Source organism: Bos indicus x Bos taurus, chromosome 21 (assembly GCF_003369695.1).
Source record: "Bos indicus x Bos taurus breed Angus x Brahman F1 hybrid chromosome 21, Bos_hybrid_MaternalHap_v2.0, whole genome shotgun sequence".
Taxonomy (NCBI): Eukaryota; Metazoa; Chordata; class Mammalia; order Artiodactyla; family Bovidae; genus Bos; species Bos indicus x Bos taurus.
Window position 1 is genome coordinate 59,938,700 of NC_040096.1, and position 20,017 is coordinate 59,958,716.

The 20,017-nt window shown below is 50.2% G+C and overlaps 1 protein-coding gene across 4 annotated transcripts in view; it reads right to left on the reverse strand.

Moving 5' to 3' along the window:
- Nucleotides 1-20,017, reverse strand: part of CLMN (calmin) — a 122,016-nt gene that overhangs the window by 33,299 nt on the left and 68,700 nt on the right. For all 4 annotated transcript variants that reach the window (XM_027521748.1, XM_027521751.1, XM_027521750.1 and 1 more), the window contains exons 2-6: nucleotides 10,817-10,878; nucleotides 6,991-7,086; nucleotides 4,565-4,648; nucleotides 1,800-1,892; nucleotides 770-960 (exon numbers count right to left, since the gene is read on the reverse strand). In XM_027521748.1, the coding sequence (XP_027377549.1) occupies nucleotides 770-960; nucleotides 1,800-1,892; nucleotides 4,565-4,648; nucleotides 6,991-7,086; nucleotides 10,817-10,878 (526 nt within the window). The remainder of the gene's footprint in view (nucleotides 1-769; nucleotides 961-1,799; nucleotides 1,893-4,564; nucleotides 4,649-6,990; nucleotides 7,087-10,816; nucleotides 10,879-20,017) is intronic.

Consider the following 20,017-nt stretch of genomic DNA (forward strand, 5'->3'; position numbering starts at 1 on the left):
CCAACTATCCCATAAGGGGGCGAGTAGTAAGTCACCATCTTATAGGTGCAGCTTAGAGAGGAAACTGATGTACCATGTCTTCCCAATCTGGCAGGGATTAAACACAAGTCCAAGGATTTGGTTCCAGTTCACCTGTCTCAGTGTTGGAAGGGCCAGACTTGACTCTGATAGGTTGCAGCCTTGATTGCTACTCGCTTTTAAGTAGGTACAGACCCTGAAAGATACCCAGAAGCTTAATAATATGCGTGCTAAGTTGCTTCAGTCGTGTCCAACTCTTTGTGACCCCATGAACTGTAGCCCGCCAGGCTCCTTTGTCCATGGGATTCTCTATGCATGAATACTGGAGCGGGTTGCCATGCCCTCCTCCAAGGGATCTTCCTGAGCCAGGGATCGAACTGGCATCTCTTATGGTCTTCTCCACTGAAAGGTGGGTTCTTTACCACTAGCACCACCTGGGAAACCCATAATAATAAACACGTCCATGTTACTAGGATCCAAGGACCAACCCCACTTAGGGATTTAAAGTGGTGAAGGCCCCTTGGATTTCTATCCGAATTCTCTCATCAGATTTCTGCAAACCAAACACTGAGCAAATACAGTTTTGTGTGCAGACAAAGAAAGGACAGAATTCCCTGTTCTGAGAGTTTACGTGAGGCGCCAGGCATATAATGGACACAGAACTGAATACACAGTGATGCCCCCTTCCTCTGCCCTCCTCCCTCTGCCTGGTAGCAGCGCGAGGTGCTGGGGAGCAGGGCATGGGGCTTACTTCCTCGTTTTCCTCTGCACCCAGGCCAACAGCGTCCTGATGGCTTTCCTCTGGTCTTTCACCGAGATTGCCACGCTCCTCTCTGCGGTGGGTGTGGGTGGGAAGGAGGAGTCTGAGTCTGTGCCACCCGAGCCGGGTGACAGGCTGGAGGATGGAGAGTTTCTGCTGAGGTTGCCCGTGAGTTCTTTAATCTGGAAGGGAAATGACATTTCAGACCCAGGAGGCAGACCCAGCATGGGCTCTCTTAGACCCCGGCTGGAGTGTGTCAGTACTCATGATGGCCAGGCTGTTTCGTGTGGCTTGTGCTGCATGCAAGGATGCTTAGCAGGGAGAATCATCTCTTCCTGGAGTCTGTCTAGCTCTGGGCAGAAGCTGCTGCTGAGGGCCTCCTGACCTGGCTCCACCTCTGTGTACATCATTTTTACTCTTGGGAGGGCCATTAAATAGTGAGCCATAATTTTCTCTTTCAAAAGAGGGGGATTTTAGAAGATGAACTATCAGCTTACTCCCTCCTATTCAGGGAAAGAACTTGAGCACAACTCGAAGTAACCCCTTTACACTCGAGCCCCAGACCCTGTCCTTCTTCTATAAAATCTGCATTTTCAGACAGATGCTGAGGGTGTGAAGGCTGCAAGGCCTCCCTGTTACACATGCCTCTTCCTAGAGCTGTCTTTGTAGAGGCTTTCTAGCCATCTCTTATGAACACTTGTCATGTTAGGAGAGTAACTCTACCTAGTTCAATTTTTGGCTGGAAGTATTTCCCTGGCTCTTGGAACCCTTTAGAAGAAAACTACTTTTCCAAGTAAATATTTAACTCTTCAAGTCCCAAGAGAAGAACAGAGCTCACATCACTTTTAGAATCACAGGGACTCAAAATCTTTAGCAACCAAGATTCCTCTGGTTCTTTTCTAGGAAAGAGAAGAGGCAAAAATCTGTCAGAAACGAAATCTCACTGTCTCCCACGATCCGGGCCCCACTCCTGTATTGGCGGAGATGACTGATGTATGTTATGGGAAAGAAGTGATTTTACCTGGAAGAAGAGGATTATGTTCCAAATCAGCCCAAGAACCAAAGAGGGGTTGCCATCTGCTATTTCCGCTGCATCAATGCTAACCAGCTTTACCTGGAGAGAAGCAATGTACGAGCTTAAAGACGGGGTCCAAGTAGGTTGCAGCACTTTATTTCCTGATGCCCTTGTGGGCCTGTTTCTCTTTCTCACCTGTGCTGTTTGGTGATGCCACAGGCCACCTCTTGGGGACCCCAACATGCAAAAGTGTACATAAGTGTGTCTCATAAACAATACACAGTACTTCCCATTATCAGACACTATTCTTAGAGTATTAGCTCTGTTTATTTTCACAACAACCCCACAACACAGATTCTTTTATTATCTCTGTATTTCAGGTGAAGAAATTCCAGAGAGGTCAATGGAAAGTGCCCAGAACACACAGCTAGTAAGAGAGACATCTTTTTCCAAGAACAGATGGTCCATGCCTAGGGTCTGTCTGCATGCTACACTAACAGCACCAAACTTCCAGATTTAACATGTCTTTGGACAAACACAGATTACTGACATCAACGATCATGGCCATGATGGCTAAGACGCTTCAGTTCAGTTGTTCAATTGTGTCTGACTCTTTGTGACTCCATGGACTGCAGCACGCCAGGTTTCGCTGTCCATCACCAACTCCTGGAGTTTGCTCAAACTCATGTCCATTGAGTCAGTGATGCCATCCAACCATCTCATCCTCTGTCATCCCCTTCTCCTCCTGCCTTCAATCTTGCCCAGCATCAGGATCTTTTCCAATGAGTCAGTTCTTCACATCAGGTGGCCCAAGTATTGAAGCTTCAGCTTCAGCATCAGTCCTTCCAATGAATATTCAGGACTGATTTCCTTTAAGATTGACTGGTTTGATCTCCTTGCAGTCCAAGGGACTCTCAAGAGTCTTCTCCAACACCACAGTTCAAAAGCATCAATTCTCTGGTGCTCAGCTTTCTTTATGGTCCAACTCTGACAGGGAAGTCGGAGTTGGTGATGGACAGGGAAGCCTGGCATGCTGCAGTCCACGGGGTCGCAAAGAGCTGGACACAATGGAGCGACTGAACTGAACTGAACCAATTCACCCATTCAGAGCACACAATTCCATGGTTTTTTAGCGTTACCATAATTTTAGTGCACTTTCATCACCTCAAAAAGAAATCTTGTACCTTTTAACTGTCACCTGTCTAATCTCCCAGTTCCTCTCAACCTTGAGCAAACACTCATCTGTCTTTCGACTCGAGAGATTTCCCCGTGCCAGACGTATCACAGGAATGTTTTAGAAGAAGTGGTCCTTTTGGTCTGGCATCTTTCATAATGTTTTCAAGTTTCATCCACACTGAGGCTTGTATCAACACTCCATTCTTTCTCCTGGTGGAATAATATTCCACTGCACAGGAAGACCATACTTTATTCATCCCTTTGTCCGTGGATGGGCATCCGGGTTGCTCCCACCTTTGGGCTATTATGAATGATGGTGCTGTGAACTGGGCCGTGCCCTTTGGTCACCACCATCTGAACCACCTCCTAGGTCGGGTCTTTCCCCACAGTATGGGAAGCAGAGCCCACCTCCCTCTTCAAAAGCCAAAACTGCTTTTCTCTGCACTTGGCAGCCAGGACATGGGCGAGGATGCAGGCTTATCAGCCCAGGCCTTTGAACTTGAATGAGTGACGCTGAGAGTTCCTTCCAGGGGCTGAGGGAGTGGGGGCAGAGGGACAGGGTAGTGGCAGCCATGCCCACGTGGGTCCTTGCATTCAGAGGGGGTGGGGCTCTGCAGTGGTCCTGGCATTTAGCAGTCTTGGGCTCCATCTCTGATTCCCTGGGCTTTGAAGTCATCCTGTGACTTCTTGGCATGCTTTCAATACATTCCTTTGCTGCTTAAATCAGCCCAGATTAGATCCCCTTATGACCCAGGAGCGCCAAACGAATGGCACTTTGTGATGACGTTCTACTGTACATGCCGACGTGTCAGGCGAGCTGAGGGCTTTTCACCCAGAGTAACTGATGAAACTTAATGAAAGGGGAACTTTGGAAATTTTATCTCTCTGGGGCCATTCCCTCCCATATTTGAAGGACATGAAGCAGAGTTCAAAACACACAAAAAAGGCTAATTTAAGTCTGGAAAGTTCTATCAAAGAGGACAGAATTACGTGATTTTCCTCTGGCTCAGTCAGCCCCCTTCTCTTCCTTGCTTCTGCCATAGTCTGAGTGCTAAGAACAAGTTTTACACCCTGACATGCTCACTGTACTCTTTTTAAAATTAGAGGGTAATTGCTTTACCATATCGTGATGGTTTCTGCCATACATCAACCTGAATCCCCCACAGGTATACACATGCTCCCTCCCTCTTGAACCACGCCCCCACCCCCCGCCCCATCCCACCCCTCTAGGAGTCACAGAGCACTGGATTTTCACTGTACTCTTATCCCCCAAAGTGCAAAGGAAAATGTCAACTAAATTCTGAACATCTGAGAGCCACTCAGCATTTCCGCCCTTCCCACGCCCAGACATCCACAGTTTTCGTCCTGATGGAACTGGAGAGGCAGGTGGGCAGGGAATCAGGGACTGCATCCCGCCTGATGGATTAGCTGTATCTCAACTGATGGAGCTCCTTTAACATTTCAACTTGTTCCATCTGACTGTCTTAGCAGGGACCCCTTTGCCCGCGTCTCTTGTGACCAGCACTAGACTTCAAATCATGTCTTTTTTTGTCTCAGGGAAGGCTCTGTGAACAAGATGTGTTTCAGATACTTACATTGCTATCTTCCAAAAACTTAAGTGCTTTCGCTATGTTGTTTAACCGAAAAATACGATGGGATGAGGATTTGTACTCGTGCAACTGTAACACAAAACAGAACAACACAAGCAGTTAAGCCCAGACAGGCACTCGGGTCCCAGCGGTGCCATTGGACGCGCTTGCCTTTTTCTTTACCTTTTTCACATGAATCTCAAGAGAAGGACGGGGCTCACAGCAGAGCCCGCATGGACCACATCCAAACCCATGCACGGGGCCCTGGGACACACCACCGTAGTCTCAGGGGTCCCCAAGGGTCGCCTTATTTATGGTTTCTGGGACAAACTCACTTGAGTTGGTGAGGGAGGGGAACCCGGGGGTTAAACAGGGGGCAGATTTGTCAAATTTCCCTCTCTGACCCAGCTCCTGGCTTTTGATAGCCCTCCCTCCCCCAGAGACCATCGGTGACATGCTCTCCTCTCTATGCTGATGCTGTTTGTCAAGGCAGAGAGCACCAGCCGGGAGCGTCACCCACAGCTGCTAAATCATCCGGCAAACCCTCCCTGGCGGCCACAGATGTTTCTGTTTTCTGGCCAAGGGTTTGGTGGACATGTGTCCCATGTCAGATAGACAGAGGGAGAGAGAGATGGAAACAGAGAGAGAAATACAGAGAGACAGAGACACCAAGAAAGAGATGGACACAGAGAAACCCAAAGAGGAAGAGAGAAAGGAGCTTGCAGAAGCAAAAACTCTGACAATGCTCGTTGCACACGCTAGGAGCACCAGCAGAGGAAACTCATCCTGAAACGGAAGCCCACCCCTGCCCCTTTGGGTGAGTGCGTCACACTAACAGGAAAGCCAGTGGGTATCCCTTGCACACGGTATGAACTGCCAGGTGATCTCACCGGTGAGGTCTTGGCTGTTCTCGGCTGGACTCCCGGATCAAACACTCCCAATACAGCCTCCCTTCCCACCAAGGCTATAGCGGCTCCCAGTCAGTGCCCAGGCAACAAAGTGGGAGCCTGGGCTGCTGGCAACACAGACTCAGGGACTAGAATATGCTTTTTCAGGAAGCCTTTTGAGGACTATGCTGCCAGCCCACAGTGAAATCTGTCAAGAAACCAAGTACTCTTTCTACCACAGTGGGTCTGCCCTTCATGAGAATTCATTCATGTCACTTGCTACAGCCCCCTTGGGGGTGGCTACTGGGAAAAGAAAGGCAAGAAAGAGGTGAGAAGTTGCGTAAGACTCCAGCTGCCTTAGAGATGAGCACTGAAGTCGGAGCTCTTGACTTTAAACCCAGAGTTAAGAGCAAACCCAGAGAGGTCTGCATGGGCTGAGCCATGGTTTGGTAGCGCTGGGGCCCTACAGAGACACCTTCATATCAGCCACACTGGGTCACGTAGGCCAATCAAACACTGGACTCTAGAGCCCGTTTCCCAAGATTGACACTCTGGTACTCTAGCCAGATCATTGGACAACCCCCACCCCGCAACAAGGAATATCTGGCAGTGCCTGGCGACATTTTTGGTTGTCACACCGGCAGTGCTACTGGTATCCAGTGGATAGAGAGCAAGGATGCTGTCACACATCCGGCAATGACCAGGTCAGCCAATGCAGGGGACACAGGTTCAATCCCTGGTCCGGGAGGATTCCACATGCCTCGGAGCAACTAAGTCCATGTCCCACAGCCACTGTGCCCGTGCCCTAGAACCCATGAGCTGGAACTACTGAAGCCCATGTGCCCTACAGCCTCTGCTCCACAGTAAAAGAAGCCACCGCAATCAGAAGCCTGAGCACCGCAACTAGAGAAAGCCTGCGTGCAGCAATGAGGACTCAGTGCAGTCAACTAAATAAATGAATAAAAAATAAAACAAAACAAAACGCCAATGGTGCCGAAGCTGTTAACACTGCACGGTGAATCGAGGCGAGAGGACTGACTTGCACACATCAGACAAGGCAACGTGGAGCGCTTTGGCAAAGATCCAAATTGGAATGAACCTCAAGACCAGCTGGTTCAATTCAGTTTCAGCCATATTCACAAGAAGGTTCTAGAATTCTGTGTATCAGCTTTAGTCGCGGGGTGAATTTATAGAATCTGGTTGATAAGATGTCTTGCTCATCCGTATTCCTGAATCTTAGCTCTCATTCTCATTAACTGAATGGCTGGCCAGCTAAACACTCTTGATCCAGTTAAAATCTTCAGCTTTGGACTCACAGAAAACATGGGACGTTTATTTACTTGCTAAGGTATATTTGCTTAGTTATACATGATTCTATCAGTCTTAGTCACTGAAAAAGGAATGTTGCCCTCCCAAGTTTCCCGTCATAGGAACTTATGGATGGCCAGATACATGTACAGACATAGAGAACTGTATGGAAAAGAACTACAGGCAGTGTTTTCCTTTAATTTTTACCTCTTCCCAACCCTTCTGGAACATACGTACCAGATTCCTCCCAGACAGGACTTCTAACAAAGCCATTAGGATTTTGCCATCTTGTATATCGATGAATAAATCTTTAACTTCTAGAGGTGGGTTGCACTGTGGAAGAGGGGAAAAGAAAGTAGCCGATCAGTGATCTGGAGAAAAAAACCTACAACATCCAGCGCTGCCTACGGGCATCCGAGGAGGGAGTAACCCTCTCTCCCCGGAGATGGCGCTACATAGGCAGGAGTTGTGCTGGGGAGCCCCCAGGGAGGCTCCGGGTGGAAAAAGCCAGAAGCCCACTGCTTTCCCTTCTGGCCTGGGCAGATCTGAGGGACACCATGTCCTGTCCACCCAGAGCTCGGCTAGGTGTGCCCTGGAGTCCGTGGGGCCAGCAGGAACCTGTTGGTCAGCTGTCCCAGCACAGGGCTATGCACACCATGCTCCCCGAACCCTAGGCTTCAGCACAGCAGCTTCAGGGACCCCTACTTGGGGAGGCAGTTCCAAAAGGAGACTAACCCACTACATTTCTCTGCCATCAGCTCTTATTGGCTTTTATTTAGAGTTCTAGGTAAGAACTCTATGCTCACAGAAAGGCTTCTGTTGACTAAACAAACTTGATAAAAATTTTAATGCAGGATGGTTAGGACTTACTGAATCTTGGGGGCAAAGGGCCAGGAACCTGCATTTTTAATTACCACCTCCGTCCCGCCCCACTAGCATGAATGGAGCTCCCCTGGTGGCTTAGTGGTAAAGAATCCACCTGCAATGCAAGAGACGCAGGTTCAATCCCCAGGTTGGGAAGATCCCTGGAGGAGGAAATGGCAACCCACTCCAGTATTCTTGCCTGGGAAATCCCATGGACAGAGGAGTCTGGTGGGCATCAGTCCACGGGGTCATGGAGTGTTGGACACAACTTAGCAACTAAACAACAGCAACTCTGTTTACTTTTTGGTACTGGAATCTTTGGAAGCATTATAACATTTCAGCTGGGTACTCACTCTCTCTGCTTTTGGGTACAAGGAAGGGGGTGGTTCCCACTGGAGACAGGATTAATGGGGTGGGGGCAGGGGGTGGCTGCTGTCACCAGCCAGAGAGCCAGGGAACTCTCGGAGCTGTGGCCCGGGCACCCTTTCCTCGGGGAACTCCCACCCCGTGAAAGCCTCAGAGGGCCTGTGTTTTCTTTTTCTATTCAGGAAGGTGGCATTTCCTGGCCTCTTATGCGAGCCCCCCACCCACACCTCTAGGTAGTCAAAACAGGGGAATTCTACCCACAGGTGCACAGAAGAGGGTTCTGCTTCAAGGGCAAGAGTGACTTTGAACCCAGAGGCATATTATTTCTTTGCAAACTCCCCGCTGCTCCTCAGGAACATTCCACACGGAGCACGAGGGCATCAGGTTACCAAGACTCATAGGGGAACGTTATTCCTGCTAACGCGGGGCAGAAACGGCACAGGACCTGAACAAAAACAGCCCCTGATAGATGGACTCACAGCATTTCCAGTTACCAGCCCCAACCGTGGCCGAGCCATGCCTTGGAGCTGAACCAGGAGGGTCATTCCCACTGACTGTCTGTAAGAGCCCCCAGCCCGGGAGCGGCAAGCGGGGCCTTGGCCGGCAGCCATCCGCGTGATGGCAGGAGGAGAAATTGAACCCACTCCAGTGAAAACACTCCTCGGGGTTCCAGACGTTCCGTGGGCTTCATGAGATTGGTATGGCCAAGTAAACAGCACCCCCAGGGGTTTCTTCATGATCTAACTCCTTCGGTAAATTAAGGATTTTTTCCAGAAGCCAGAGAGTCCGTAAATATTTCTGACAGCCTTCAAATTGCAGCTAAGCCCACTTCCCCAAGGAGTTTCTCGGTTTCCTTTACATGAAAGGTTGTTCTTGAAAGTCTCAAGGTTGGAAACACGGCTGTGAATTTTGCCCTGTGTGTTAGGCATCAGTTTCAAGTACTGTCTGATTTATCTTCAGAGTGGGTGCTGCCCACCTGCCCTGAAACAGGGGCAGAAGCGTGGCCGGAGAGAAAATTCTGGATGTGATCGAGGCTAACAGAGATCTGTTTGGGGGTTGAGTTGGTGCATGAGCATTTGCTCTATTACCCTCCATGCTTTTCTGTATTTATTTTTTTAATTTATAAAAGGGAAGAAAGAAAGAAATACGTCCTGGCTAAGCTCCGTCCACCAGGAGGAATTTCCAGTTACCCTGACACACATCAGGCATTAATTTAGGAGTTCGGGGAACTCAAGTTTTGGGAACAGTTTTCCTTTTTTTCCAAAAATAACACTTCACTTTATGAGCGCTGCCGAAAATGCACCAATAGTCAAAACAACGGGCAAATGATTTACAATGCTTCATCCGTGATGTAGAGAGTTTTCGCCCTGGAGATTTGAGAAACCTCCTGGGCTGAGTGGAGCCCATTCTACAGGTGGGGAGCAGAAGTGTGGGTGGTCAGGCAGCTACTGGGGAAATATTATAGGCCTAAAGCTCACACTGCGTGAATTAGAATGTCGGTCAAGAGCACCACTTCCTAAACGCCACATTTATTTTCTCTGCTTTCTAATCATTTTAGTGATTTTCCTCTATGAACCTTTCTTTGGGGCAAACTCTTAAGGGCAATCAATATTACTCCTGTGCCTTTAAAGAGGAGAAAAAAGAAGAAATGTCACTGAAGAGGAATCCTTGAGTACCACCACCAGCTTTGAAACACAGGAGACTACTGGTTGGGTTTATTGGGAGAACCAGATCGTGGAATTTAAGATGCGAAGTGAGTAAAATGAATCCGCATAAATCAGCTTTCTTGTAAAAGAAAAAGAATCCCTCCTTCCCCAGCGCTGGGAAAATTTAGAATGTTCTCCCCCCGGAGGCTAAGCTCGTGGTGAGGAGGGTTTGGATTTCTATGCCTCTGAAGGGTTCATTTATCCATCCTGCCCCTCCTCCGCTGCCCATCCTTCTGTCTGGTTCAGACGCTTTTGTTTTAGGGTTTGTGTGCCTGAGAGGCTGGCAAACAAAATGCAGTTGGACCCCGCTTGGCCAGAGAATGTTAGCTAAAAAAATGGGGGTTGCCCAGGAAGAAGAGGGGCTACCAAACTGAATATCCAAGGGAAGCCAAAGGAAGAGCTTTCGTCTCCGAGAGTTGTGGGATTACAGGGATGCAATTCAATGTCTCCAGGTTTCTGGAACACCATGGGGGTGGGAGGTGAGGAAGGCTGTCTTGAGGATTAGAGGAGTTGAGTGCCCGATGCACCAAAACGAGCAGATGACACTGTCGATCGTGTTGAACCTTATGTGAGGAACCAGGCAATCTGGCTTGGTTAAAAACTGTAAGGAGTTCTTGCTTAAATCAACCCAAATACCTATAGATGGGTCTTAATGAGAGCCTCCCCGACCTCTCCAGACTAGAAGTCAAGATCCCCCCTCAATCCCATGTTTGGGTTATTCAACAATGAATGCTTCCTGACTTCTGCTCATCAATTCCCATTTAAAGATGGACCCTGTCCTTCCCCAGCTAGGCTGATAGCCTCACAAGGCCAGAACCTCATGTCTTCCATGTCTTTGTGTTCCAAGTGTGCATGCGTGCATGCTAAGTTGCTTCAGTCATGTCTGATTCTTTGTGACCCTATTCACTGTAGCCTGCCAGGCTCTACCAGGCTTCTCTGTCCAAGGGATTGTTCCCAGCACTGAACTTGATTCTCGGCAATGAGAATGCACTCAACAAACGTTTAAATGAATGACTGAAAACCACCAATGCAACGAGAGCATCCCCCTTCCCTCCTCACTGCTCTGCTGAACTGTGCACCCAGTTACGGAGGCATCGATCACTTAACAACCCAGGCGCCTCGCTTACCTTCTCCAGATGGAGATTTATCCATCGAGTAAAAGTCCGCTTCTGCACATTCTCCCTCTCAACTGCAAATAAAGAGATGCCATTAGCTGGGTGAAAAGAAATACGTGCAAAATCCTGCCCTCCTCTTCCCGAGGGGGAGAGTCTACGGAATCTCTGCAGGATGGACAGCCCGGAAGTCCCATAGGTATGGAAACCTTCCCGGAATGCAGTTGGCAAGGCGTTGGCAGCACCTAGAATCCATTTTCTCCAGCCCAACCCCGAGCACCTTGAACAGATTAAAAACACCCACAAATTCAGAGACATAGAACAAATGATCGGCACAAGCTAACATGATCCCTGGGGTGTTTGACTCTCCAGCACAAGCGCTGGTGGGAAGATATAAATTTAAAGCACCGGCTGATGGTGCCCCACACCTTCTAGGCGGCAGAAATGGGTTAGAAGAGCTGGGATGGAGGAGAGGAGGGGAGGTCAGGGACTAGGAACTGGGAGGGGGCTCGGCAATGTGTGGCAGAAAGAATTTGACAGTCCTGGCTTGGACTCTCAGCCTGATCACCTCCAGCTTTGTGTTCTTGGGCCAGTCACCTGTCCCCATATCTGATCTGCCCCCTGAAGATAAGGCCAGCTTGCCACCAGGCTGCCCTGAGACTGACCTGTGACCCTTCAGGTGAAGCTCCACACAGTTCCTGGCACATTGGCTGTTCCTTTGTTTTCCTCTTTGCAGCTATTATTTTTAGAGCCAGGGAATATTTTGCACCCTCCCCTCTCCACTCCTGGGGCAGGGGAGTTCTGTGCAGCCCCAGTGAGGTGCGAGGGCACCAACTAGAAACAGATCTCTCCTCCCAGGGGACAGCATTCCCCCCCTCCCCAAATAGGTTTCAAGGAAAGATCTTTCCTTTTCAAGGGTTTTTACCATCTGTCAGCCCAGAACTAATTATGTCCTGGACACTCTGTTTCCAATAATCTTTAAATCTGACACCATCACCTTGCAAAGTAGAAATGGATATCTTAGAGATAAACAGGATGGGGCTCAGAGAAGTACTCTGACTTGCCTTGGGCATCAGTTGGAGAGAGACAGAGCCAAGCATCTGTCTATCCACCCCTCATCAGCCAGCACCCTAGAATTGGAAGACTTGGGTTTGAATTCCAACCCTTCCAAAAACTACGGAAAGGCATCTGCAGTGGTGATGATGACGATTGTAAAAAATATCTACTGCGCACTTGCTACATGGCAGGTACCCAACTATGCACTTTACACAGATTCACTGACTTAATCCTTCCTACAACCCTCTCAGGGAGGGACTATTATACCTTCACGGTGGGAAAACCTGGGCACTTGCCCAGCATCACGCAGTAAGTAAGGGTATTGCTCCTATTTTACAGATGAAGAAACCAAGGATCAGAGAACGAATAGGCCACAAAATTGGGACTTGGAACTAGAGTCGGTGCTTCTCCCCTTCTCTCTCAGGTTCTGTGGCATCAGCCAGCTTGATGCCCCAGGACCTGGAGGAAGTTTCTGTTACCAGCGGTGGTACCTGTGGCTTAGTCTGGGTCTGGGAGCCCCGTGGACCATGGCAGCAGCCCCTGCTGCTGAAGCTGCTACGTCTCTCAGGAAGCTTCCTGGAAACGTCGGAGCCAGATGACTCCTAAATTACTAAGTTCTGGATTTCAACATATTGGAAGAACATATCACATATGCTTAAAACCATTTCACATTTCTTTAGCAATAAGAAAATGAGAGGCAATTTATCTCCTGGCGGAGAAAAAAAAAAAGGCTACGGTTTTCTCTAACGACTGTGGTTCTTTTTTTCCTCCCAGCCTCATTATTAGGTAGATAGTGGTGCCCATAAATCAAATTTTAATATTGTGCCTTTCAATCTTTTTAACTGAAGAGCCAGCAGACAGTAATTATACACATAACTGCTTCTCTCCCATGTTCCTTCTTTTCTGTAAGGGAAGGTCACTGGCTAACAGGCATCAGGTTGAAAGATGTCCTTCCGGCAAACTGTGTTTTGTGGGTGGAGAGAGGAGGGAGAAAGGAAAAGAAGCTGATGGCAATGAGGCAGGAAGGGCCATGAGTTACAGAGTCTCAGAACTTTCCAGAATACGGGAGAGCTTTCTGCCGCTGCAGGTTTTCCCATAGTGTGGGTCTCCCATAGTTTTGTGTCTGTCTCGCTGTGGATGAACATGGGCAGTTTCCGGTTTTTCACTGTATGGAGCAGGGCTGTAGCCAGCACTGGGCACAAGCACCCTGGTACGTGAGTCTCTGTGCACAAACGTGTGAATATATTCCTTATGCTTGATGACTCCAAGTGGAGCTGCTGTGTCTTAGTAGTAGGCACATTTAAAAATTTAATAGCTACTTCCAAATGGCCCTCCCAAAAGGCTGCCCCAGTTTATACCTTCACCCCCACCTGTCTTTAAACAAGTTTATGGGGACTGTAAAGTATTTACACACACATTCAAACACTCAGGCTGGTTTCTCCATATGGCTTCAGAGAGAGCAAAGTCTGTCTCCTGAAACAGAAGTGCATTCAGTGAAAGCCTAAGAGAACCAGGCGTAGGCTGTTAGTTTAACTGCGCGGAAGGGTGCAAATGAGGAAGTGGGTGTCTGTTAGTCTATATATACGGCTCATCATTCTGCCCGCCCACCCACCTATCTGTCCATCCATTCACCCATCCACCCATCAGTTGGTCTGTCCGTCCATCCCTCCACCCACCCACCCACCAGGCCAGCCAGCCAGCCATCCACTCATCCATCTATTCATCCAGCCAGCCAGCCTCCCAGCTGATACTTATTCAGTGATTACTACTTGCTGGGAACCATGCCCAACCCTGTGGGCAAAATCACAGATGAAGAATTAAGCATTCATGGAATCTGCACTCCAAGAATTACAGCCAAGGAGGAGAGAAAACATGGGTGCCGCAAGGCACATAAGCAAGGAAAAATGAATTAGAAATTTCACGGGCTGACGGGTTTGGAGGAGGTAATTTCAGACTCCTTGGGGGACTCCTCTGGGGGCCCTAAGAGGATCCCCCATAGAACTGGGACACGGAGGGGATCCCGAAAGGCAAAGACAGCATTTTAGCCCCACCCCGATCCACAGCCAACCTCTGGGTGGCTTCACTCCGGTTCCAGCCAAGGCCGGTGGGGATGCGGGCACAACTCATCTTTCAGAGCAAAGTGGAGTCACAGGACAGCACCGTGGTGACAGAAGACACCAGGGGACCAAGAAACGCAGTCGCAAATAGCAAACGGTCCCGACACGAAACAGGGTACGGAGACCATATTTTCTGTACCTGAAACCAAGACACGCCACTCGGTACACAAGAGACGGAGTGCGAGAACTGAGCCTGCCCCAGAAGGCCCACCTGAGAGCCACACGCCCTCAGACCATTCGCTGTGTGACCTTGGGCAAGGTCAGAACTTTCCGAGCACCTCTGTCTCAGCGTCACCTCTGCAGGATGGGGGCAACCGTGCCTCCCTCACAGGGACGCCCTGAAGACCAAATAGGGTCTGCCTGCAGGGCGCCCCCAGCAGCTGTTCCAGAAGGGCCGCGGCCCTCCCCCCACCGCATGCCCTCGAGGTATTGCGTCTGGTGTCTGGACACAGAGGTCTGACGCCCTTTCAGGGCCTTCTCCATTTCCAAGTACCCACCCCCATCCCATAGGCTTTTTCTCCTTCTGGCTTGCCAAGACTCTATAAACTTTATATAGTTTCCATAAATCCAACGGCCCCTTTTTTCCACGGCACCTATCACGTTGTAAAGGTGTAGGAAACCATTTCTCAAGAAGGGTCTGGCCTTCTCGAGGAGCGTTTGTGGGGCCCCGTGTGGGTTTACTGGACAGCAACAGAGTCGTAACAGCGCTGTAAAATCACCATCTTGGTTCTGCCTGGCCGGCCAGGGTGCCCGTATGCAGAGCAGGGCGGAGGGGCAAGGTGGGGATCCAGAGACAGGGACAGGAGGGGCGGCTCAGCCTTCTCTCTCAAGCCCACCGTCCAAAATTCCCGGGCATGACTTTGGCCCCAGCTTTGCCAAGAACGGGCCATTTGAAAACAGGAGGTGTGACATTCCTTCCTTCTCGATGGCAGGCTCAGGAGTTGGACGCCATAGAAAGAGGGATGCAGGCTCTGGGAATTAAAACGGACTCATTCACACTTGTGGCCTTCTTGCCGTAGGTCCACATTTCCCCCAAGTCTACTTCCCACACAGTAAATATTTCCTCTATAATAGTCTGCTCTTCCCTGCCCATGCGAAAGACCTGATGACTTTATCTGTTGAGGAAAATTATATGCCCTTTATATAAAAAAAAATTAAAACAATATAGGAAAGCACAGAGAAATAGATCTCAAACTTCTTGAAATCTCATTACACCCAGGGATCACCACTATGAACTTTTTAATGACCATTCTCTTAGAACTACACACACACACATGCTCAGTTAATCCACGTGGGTGCTCTTGTACACAATTGCAACGTGATCACCTAAAGACTCAGTATTTGTCAAAGCACGGCTCAGGGATCCCTAATATCAAGAGCTTCTGATATCAAGAGCATGTGAGAGTCAACGTGCTAATCTCTGGGCCTGAGCCAAGACCTACTGGGTCACACTCTCTGGGACTGGGGCCTGGGCATCTGAATTGAATCAGCTTGGGGGTGATGACAGGACACAGCTGGAGAAGTGGGGCCTCCTGGGAAGAGACAAGTGACACAATTCCTTGATCATCTTGGGGCAGAGTAGAGACAGCAATGGGACATTTCCTGTGGAGGAGAAGGAGCTGGCGTTCTGGAGCCAGGCCCACGGGCACCACCCCAGACTCTGAGATGGAGACACGTATAAGGGCTCACGGGCTGGCCCTGATCGTTAAGTGCAATAAAGTTTACAACAGCAGCAGCAACGAGAGTCCTTTCCTGCTTTGTCAAAAATGCTCTTCCTGATGACGCTTTAAGTCGCTAATTTCATACAGCTGCTCTGATATGCCTGAGAGATGAACTGGAGCTCACCTAGGAGGGCCGCAGACCGGAATCCCACAGGGGAGGCTGATCCTTTGACGCCCATCCAGAGGGGGCGGCTGGGGGCCTTGTTTCCAGCTTCAGGAGCGCTGCCCGGGCGGGAGGAGGGAGGCGGCTGGGATGGACGAGCTGTGGCCGCATCTCCAGGAGCTCAAAGCCCTCGCCCAGGGCTGGGCACAGCACATGTGCTGAACAAATGCAGCTATGGGTGTTACTGCTCACCTCTGACAAGCTGCTGAACTCTTCCGAAGTTGAGTTTCTTTTCTGTACAATAGAGACTATGCCACCACCACTCCCCTTACCCTGACCAAACAAAATGATGATGCGAGTGTGTGTGTGTGTGTGTGTGTGTGTGTGTGTGTGTGCTGGGAACACAGAGGAGTCCAGTGGACACATACGCGCACCCCAAAGGCAGCTTTCTACAGAGATGGAGAGTGGCTGCCCTTGTGATGGGTGGCGGCCCTCTGTCCCCAGAGTGGGAAGGTCACTGAGGGCCCCACTCACCCCTCTCTGTCCAGCAGGCTGGGGCAGGTAAGGTGGCTAGAGGCCCTGAGCTTTTCAAGCTTACTCCTGTTGGATTGGAGGCCAGTGGGCAGGACCCTGGCATGCATCCATCGGCCCCCATACCCCAGGCCTTGTTTGCTACAAAGCCCAGGTCTGTCCAGAGGGCCATCTCAGCTCCAGGGGAAGTCACAGCCCCACTGGTGACAGTCTCGAGGGGTTCCTCCGATAGCAGACGGGTCCAGAAACCTCTTGTCCAACCTCAAATGAGTGACATCCTAAGACACTTTCATTCACTATCCCGTTTTGGTCTGAGCTGACTTTCTCCACTGGGTGGGAAACCCACTCTCCTTGCCAAATATCCTTCTTTTTCTCCATGGCTCAGACCCCTTCTCATTCTAAGGAACCATCCCTGCCCACCCCCACGCCCCCACCACCACCTTGGCTCCCTTCAGTTGTGCCAATTCTCTCCATCAGCTGGGGATCTTAAACCTGGAATTCAGACACATCCCTCTCTCTCAGCTGGACTGCCACCAGACTACACAAGGGCACCCGCTGCCCCACGGACAGCACACAGAGAAGGCAGCTCTCGGGGGCCCCGGCCTGCCCCCCTGCCCAGCAAGGACCCCCGGGAAGCCCCCGGCCGCCCCTACAAGGGACGCCCCCCCCCCCCCACCAACTGTGGTTTTGCTCCTTCCCGTCTTTCAACACCTCCCAGAAACACAACCTCATTACATGGCCCCATGCTGGTTCACTTGAGAAATAAAACTCAGAAACAAATTAAACGGCAATTTCTTTTTAAACAGCAGAGGGGCCAGGCTTCAGGAATACCAGGCCAGCAGCCTTCGGTTCCGACTCCTGGGGGCCACGTCCCCCATCGGCTCTGGCGGTGGTAAAGCCAAGGCCTCCACGTGGTTTGCCCCGCCAGCGGTGACTTTGCATTTAATTTCCTTTGTTTTTCCTCCCTCAGTGTTTGCTCAGACCCAGGTCCCTTTTATCGAGACTTTGGTAATAAAATGCAAAACCCTCCTTGGGACCACAGGCCGAGGAAGCCTGCAACTCCTACCAAAAGTATGCAGAGGGTGGCCGGCTGAGTGGGTGGGGGCCCCCTCACTGTCTCTCTGGCTCCTCCATTGCCTTTGTCCCTGGGGCAGCCAGGGGTGCTCCGATGGGCATGGGGGCCAAGAGCAACTCCCGGCTCCAGCTGGCGCAAACCGGTGGTCTCCCCAGTTTGCGCCCGGAGAGACTCCCAATAAAACTGCCAAGCTCATTCGAACCAGGGACTTAAATCCAATTCTCTCACGGGTCCCAGAGGCCACCAATTAACATACCACGTCCTGCCCTGTTATGCCCCTGCTTCTCAGCTGCTCTAAAACACACAACCCAGGGCTCCAAAGAGCTAGTCCCAATTACACACCAAATTAAGTTTTAAGCTATATGTGTGTGTGTATATATATATGTATATATATATATATATACAGGACTGGTGCCTGTAACTGAAATAAAAAAAAACTAAACCCACTCTAGCTTTTTCTGTGAGTGACTCTGTCTAACCTCAGGGCTCAACCTTGGTCCACCTTGATTTACGATAGATGACGACAGCCCATCATAAAAACCAAGCTTGGGAAAAAGGATTTTAACACCCACCCAGATGGGCAGACCAGGTGACACGACCAAGCCAGGCAGACTGCCCGGACGCATCCAGCTGAAACGGAGACGTAGGTTTAAGTGGTATCCGACACCTTAGATTGTTTACATACTACACACCTATCCAGGAAGCAAAAGGGTTGATGCTTACACCCAACCATGGAAAATAAGAATGCAGACCCCATCCTCACGGGCTTCCTTTGCCAGAGCCCACAAAGAAAGCTGGAGAGAGAGAGGGGGGAAGAGGTTAAGGAAGGGAAGAAAGAGGGAACCATATTCTTTTCCCATTCTACAGAGACGGTGATTCCTGGGGACCTGAACTCGCCCCTGTGGCTAACATTTCTGCAGCCTCTTCCAAGTACAGTGAGACACTGCATCCATTACTGAATTCTCACAGCAACCTTGACAGGCAAGTAATGGTGCTTTCAGTGTAGATGGGGAAACTGAGTCTCGGAAGGGGAAATGACCTGCCTCACATCTTGAGGGCACAGCTGAGGAAGATGCTAGCCTGGTGGCACAAGCCAGCACCCTCTCTATGGCACCTCTCTGGGCTGGCGGATCCCCTTCCAAGCAAACATCTTGTTGAAGAATCTTCGGGAAGAATCTGTTTCACACCCAGGTGAGCTCCACAGCAGAATACAGGCTGACCTGGTGCTTTGCTCCCAAACTGAGTTTAATGGGCTCAGTGGCAAAGAAACAGCCTGCAATGCAGGAGCCGCATGAGACTTGGGTTTGATCCCTGGAAGATCCCCTGGAGGAGGGCATGGCAACCCACTCCAGTATTCTTGCCTGGAAAATCCCATGGACAGAGAAGCCTGCTGGGCTACAGTCCATAGGGTTGCAAAGAGTCAGACATGATTGAAACAACTTAGCAATAAGAATTAGCTTAACCTCTTGGGTTCAGCTATTTTTAAAAAAAGGAGACTGAAATACTCTTACACATGACCTTGATGTGTATTTTGAAGCACACCTGTCTTTAATAAAGCCCCACACTCACCCTTCAAATGCCAATGTTTTTATGTCCATGCAAAGGCCAATCATAAAGCCCCACACTCACCCTTCAAATGCCAATGTTTTTATGTCCATGCAAAGTCCAATCATCTGAACTGGCCTCTAGAATTCAGGGTGATGCTCTCGAATTAGGGTGACCAGATATCTTGGTTTGCCCTGGACTGAGGGAGATCCGGAGACCCAGGATCAACAGCACTAAGACTGGGGAAGTCCAAGGCAAACCAGGAGGAGGGGGTCCTTCCAGGCAGTAGACATGGTGTATTTGGACAGCAGGGCGGGAGGGACAGCTGCTGGGAGGGGCAGAAGGCCCTGGGAGCCACACGGGAGGCAGAGACAGTGGAACACAAGGCAATTAATATTTGCTTTAAGTGCCAGGGACAGGGGCTTCCCTGGTGGCACAGTGCATAAGAATCCACTTGCCAGTGCATGGGACATGGCTTCAGTCCCTGGTTGGGAAAAATCCCACACGCACCGGAGCAACTACGCCTGTACTCCACTGTGGAGTATAGGGACTGTGGGGGAGGAAACAGCAGCCCACCCCAGTACTCTTGCCTAGACAGTCCTGTGGACGGAGGAACCTGGTGGGCTGCTGTCCATAGCGTTGCAGAGAGCTGGATACTACTGAAGCGACTTAGCATGCAGGCATGCATTGGAGGAGGAAATGGCAACCCACTCCAGTGTCCTTGCCTGGAGAATCCCAGGGACAGAGGAGCCTGGTGGGCTGCCGTCTATAGGGTCGCACAGAGTTGGACACGACTGAAGCGACTTAGCAGCAGCAGCCACAACCATATTCCATAATTCAACCTGTGCTCTAGAGCCTGGGAGCCACAACTCTGGAGCCCATGTGTCACAACTACTGAAGCCCACGTGCCCTGGAGCCTACGTTCTGCAGCAAGAGAAACCACTGCATGGAGAAGCCTGTGCACTGCAACTAGAGAAAAGCCCAGCACCGCCAAAAAAAATGCCAGGGACGGAACAAACCCTGAAACTCCCATTTACAACTTCACCTGCCAATGAAAACTGATACTGG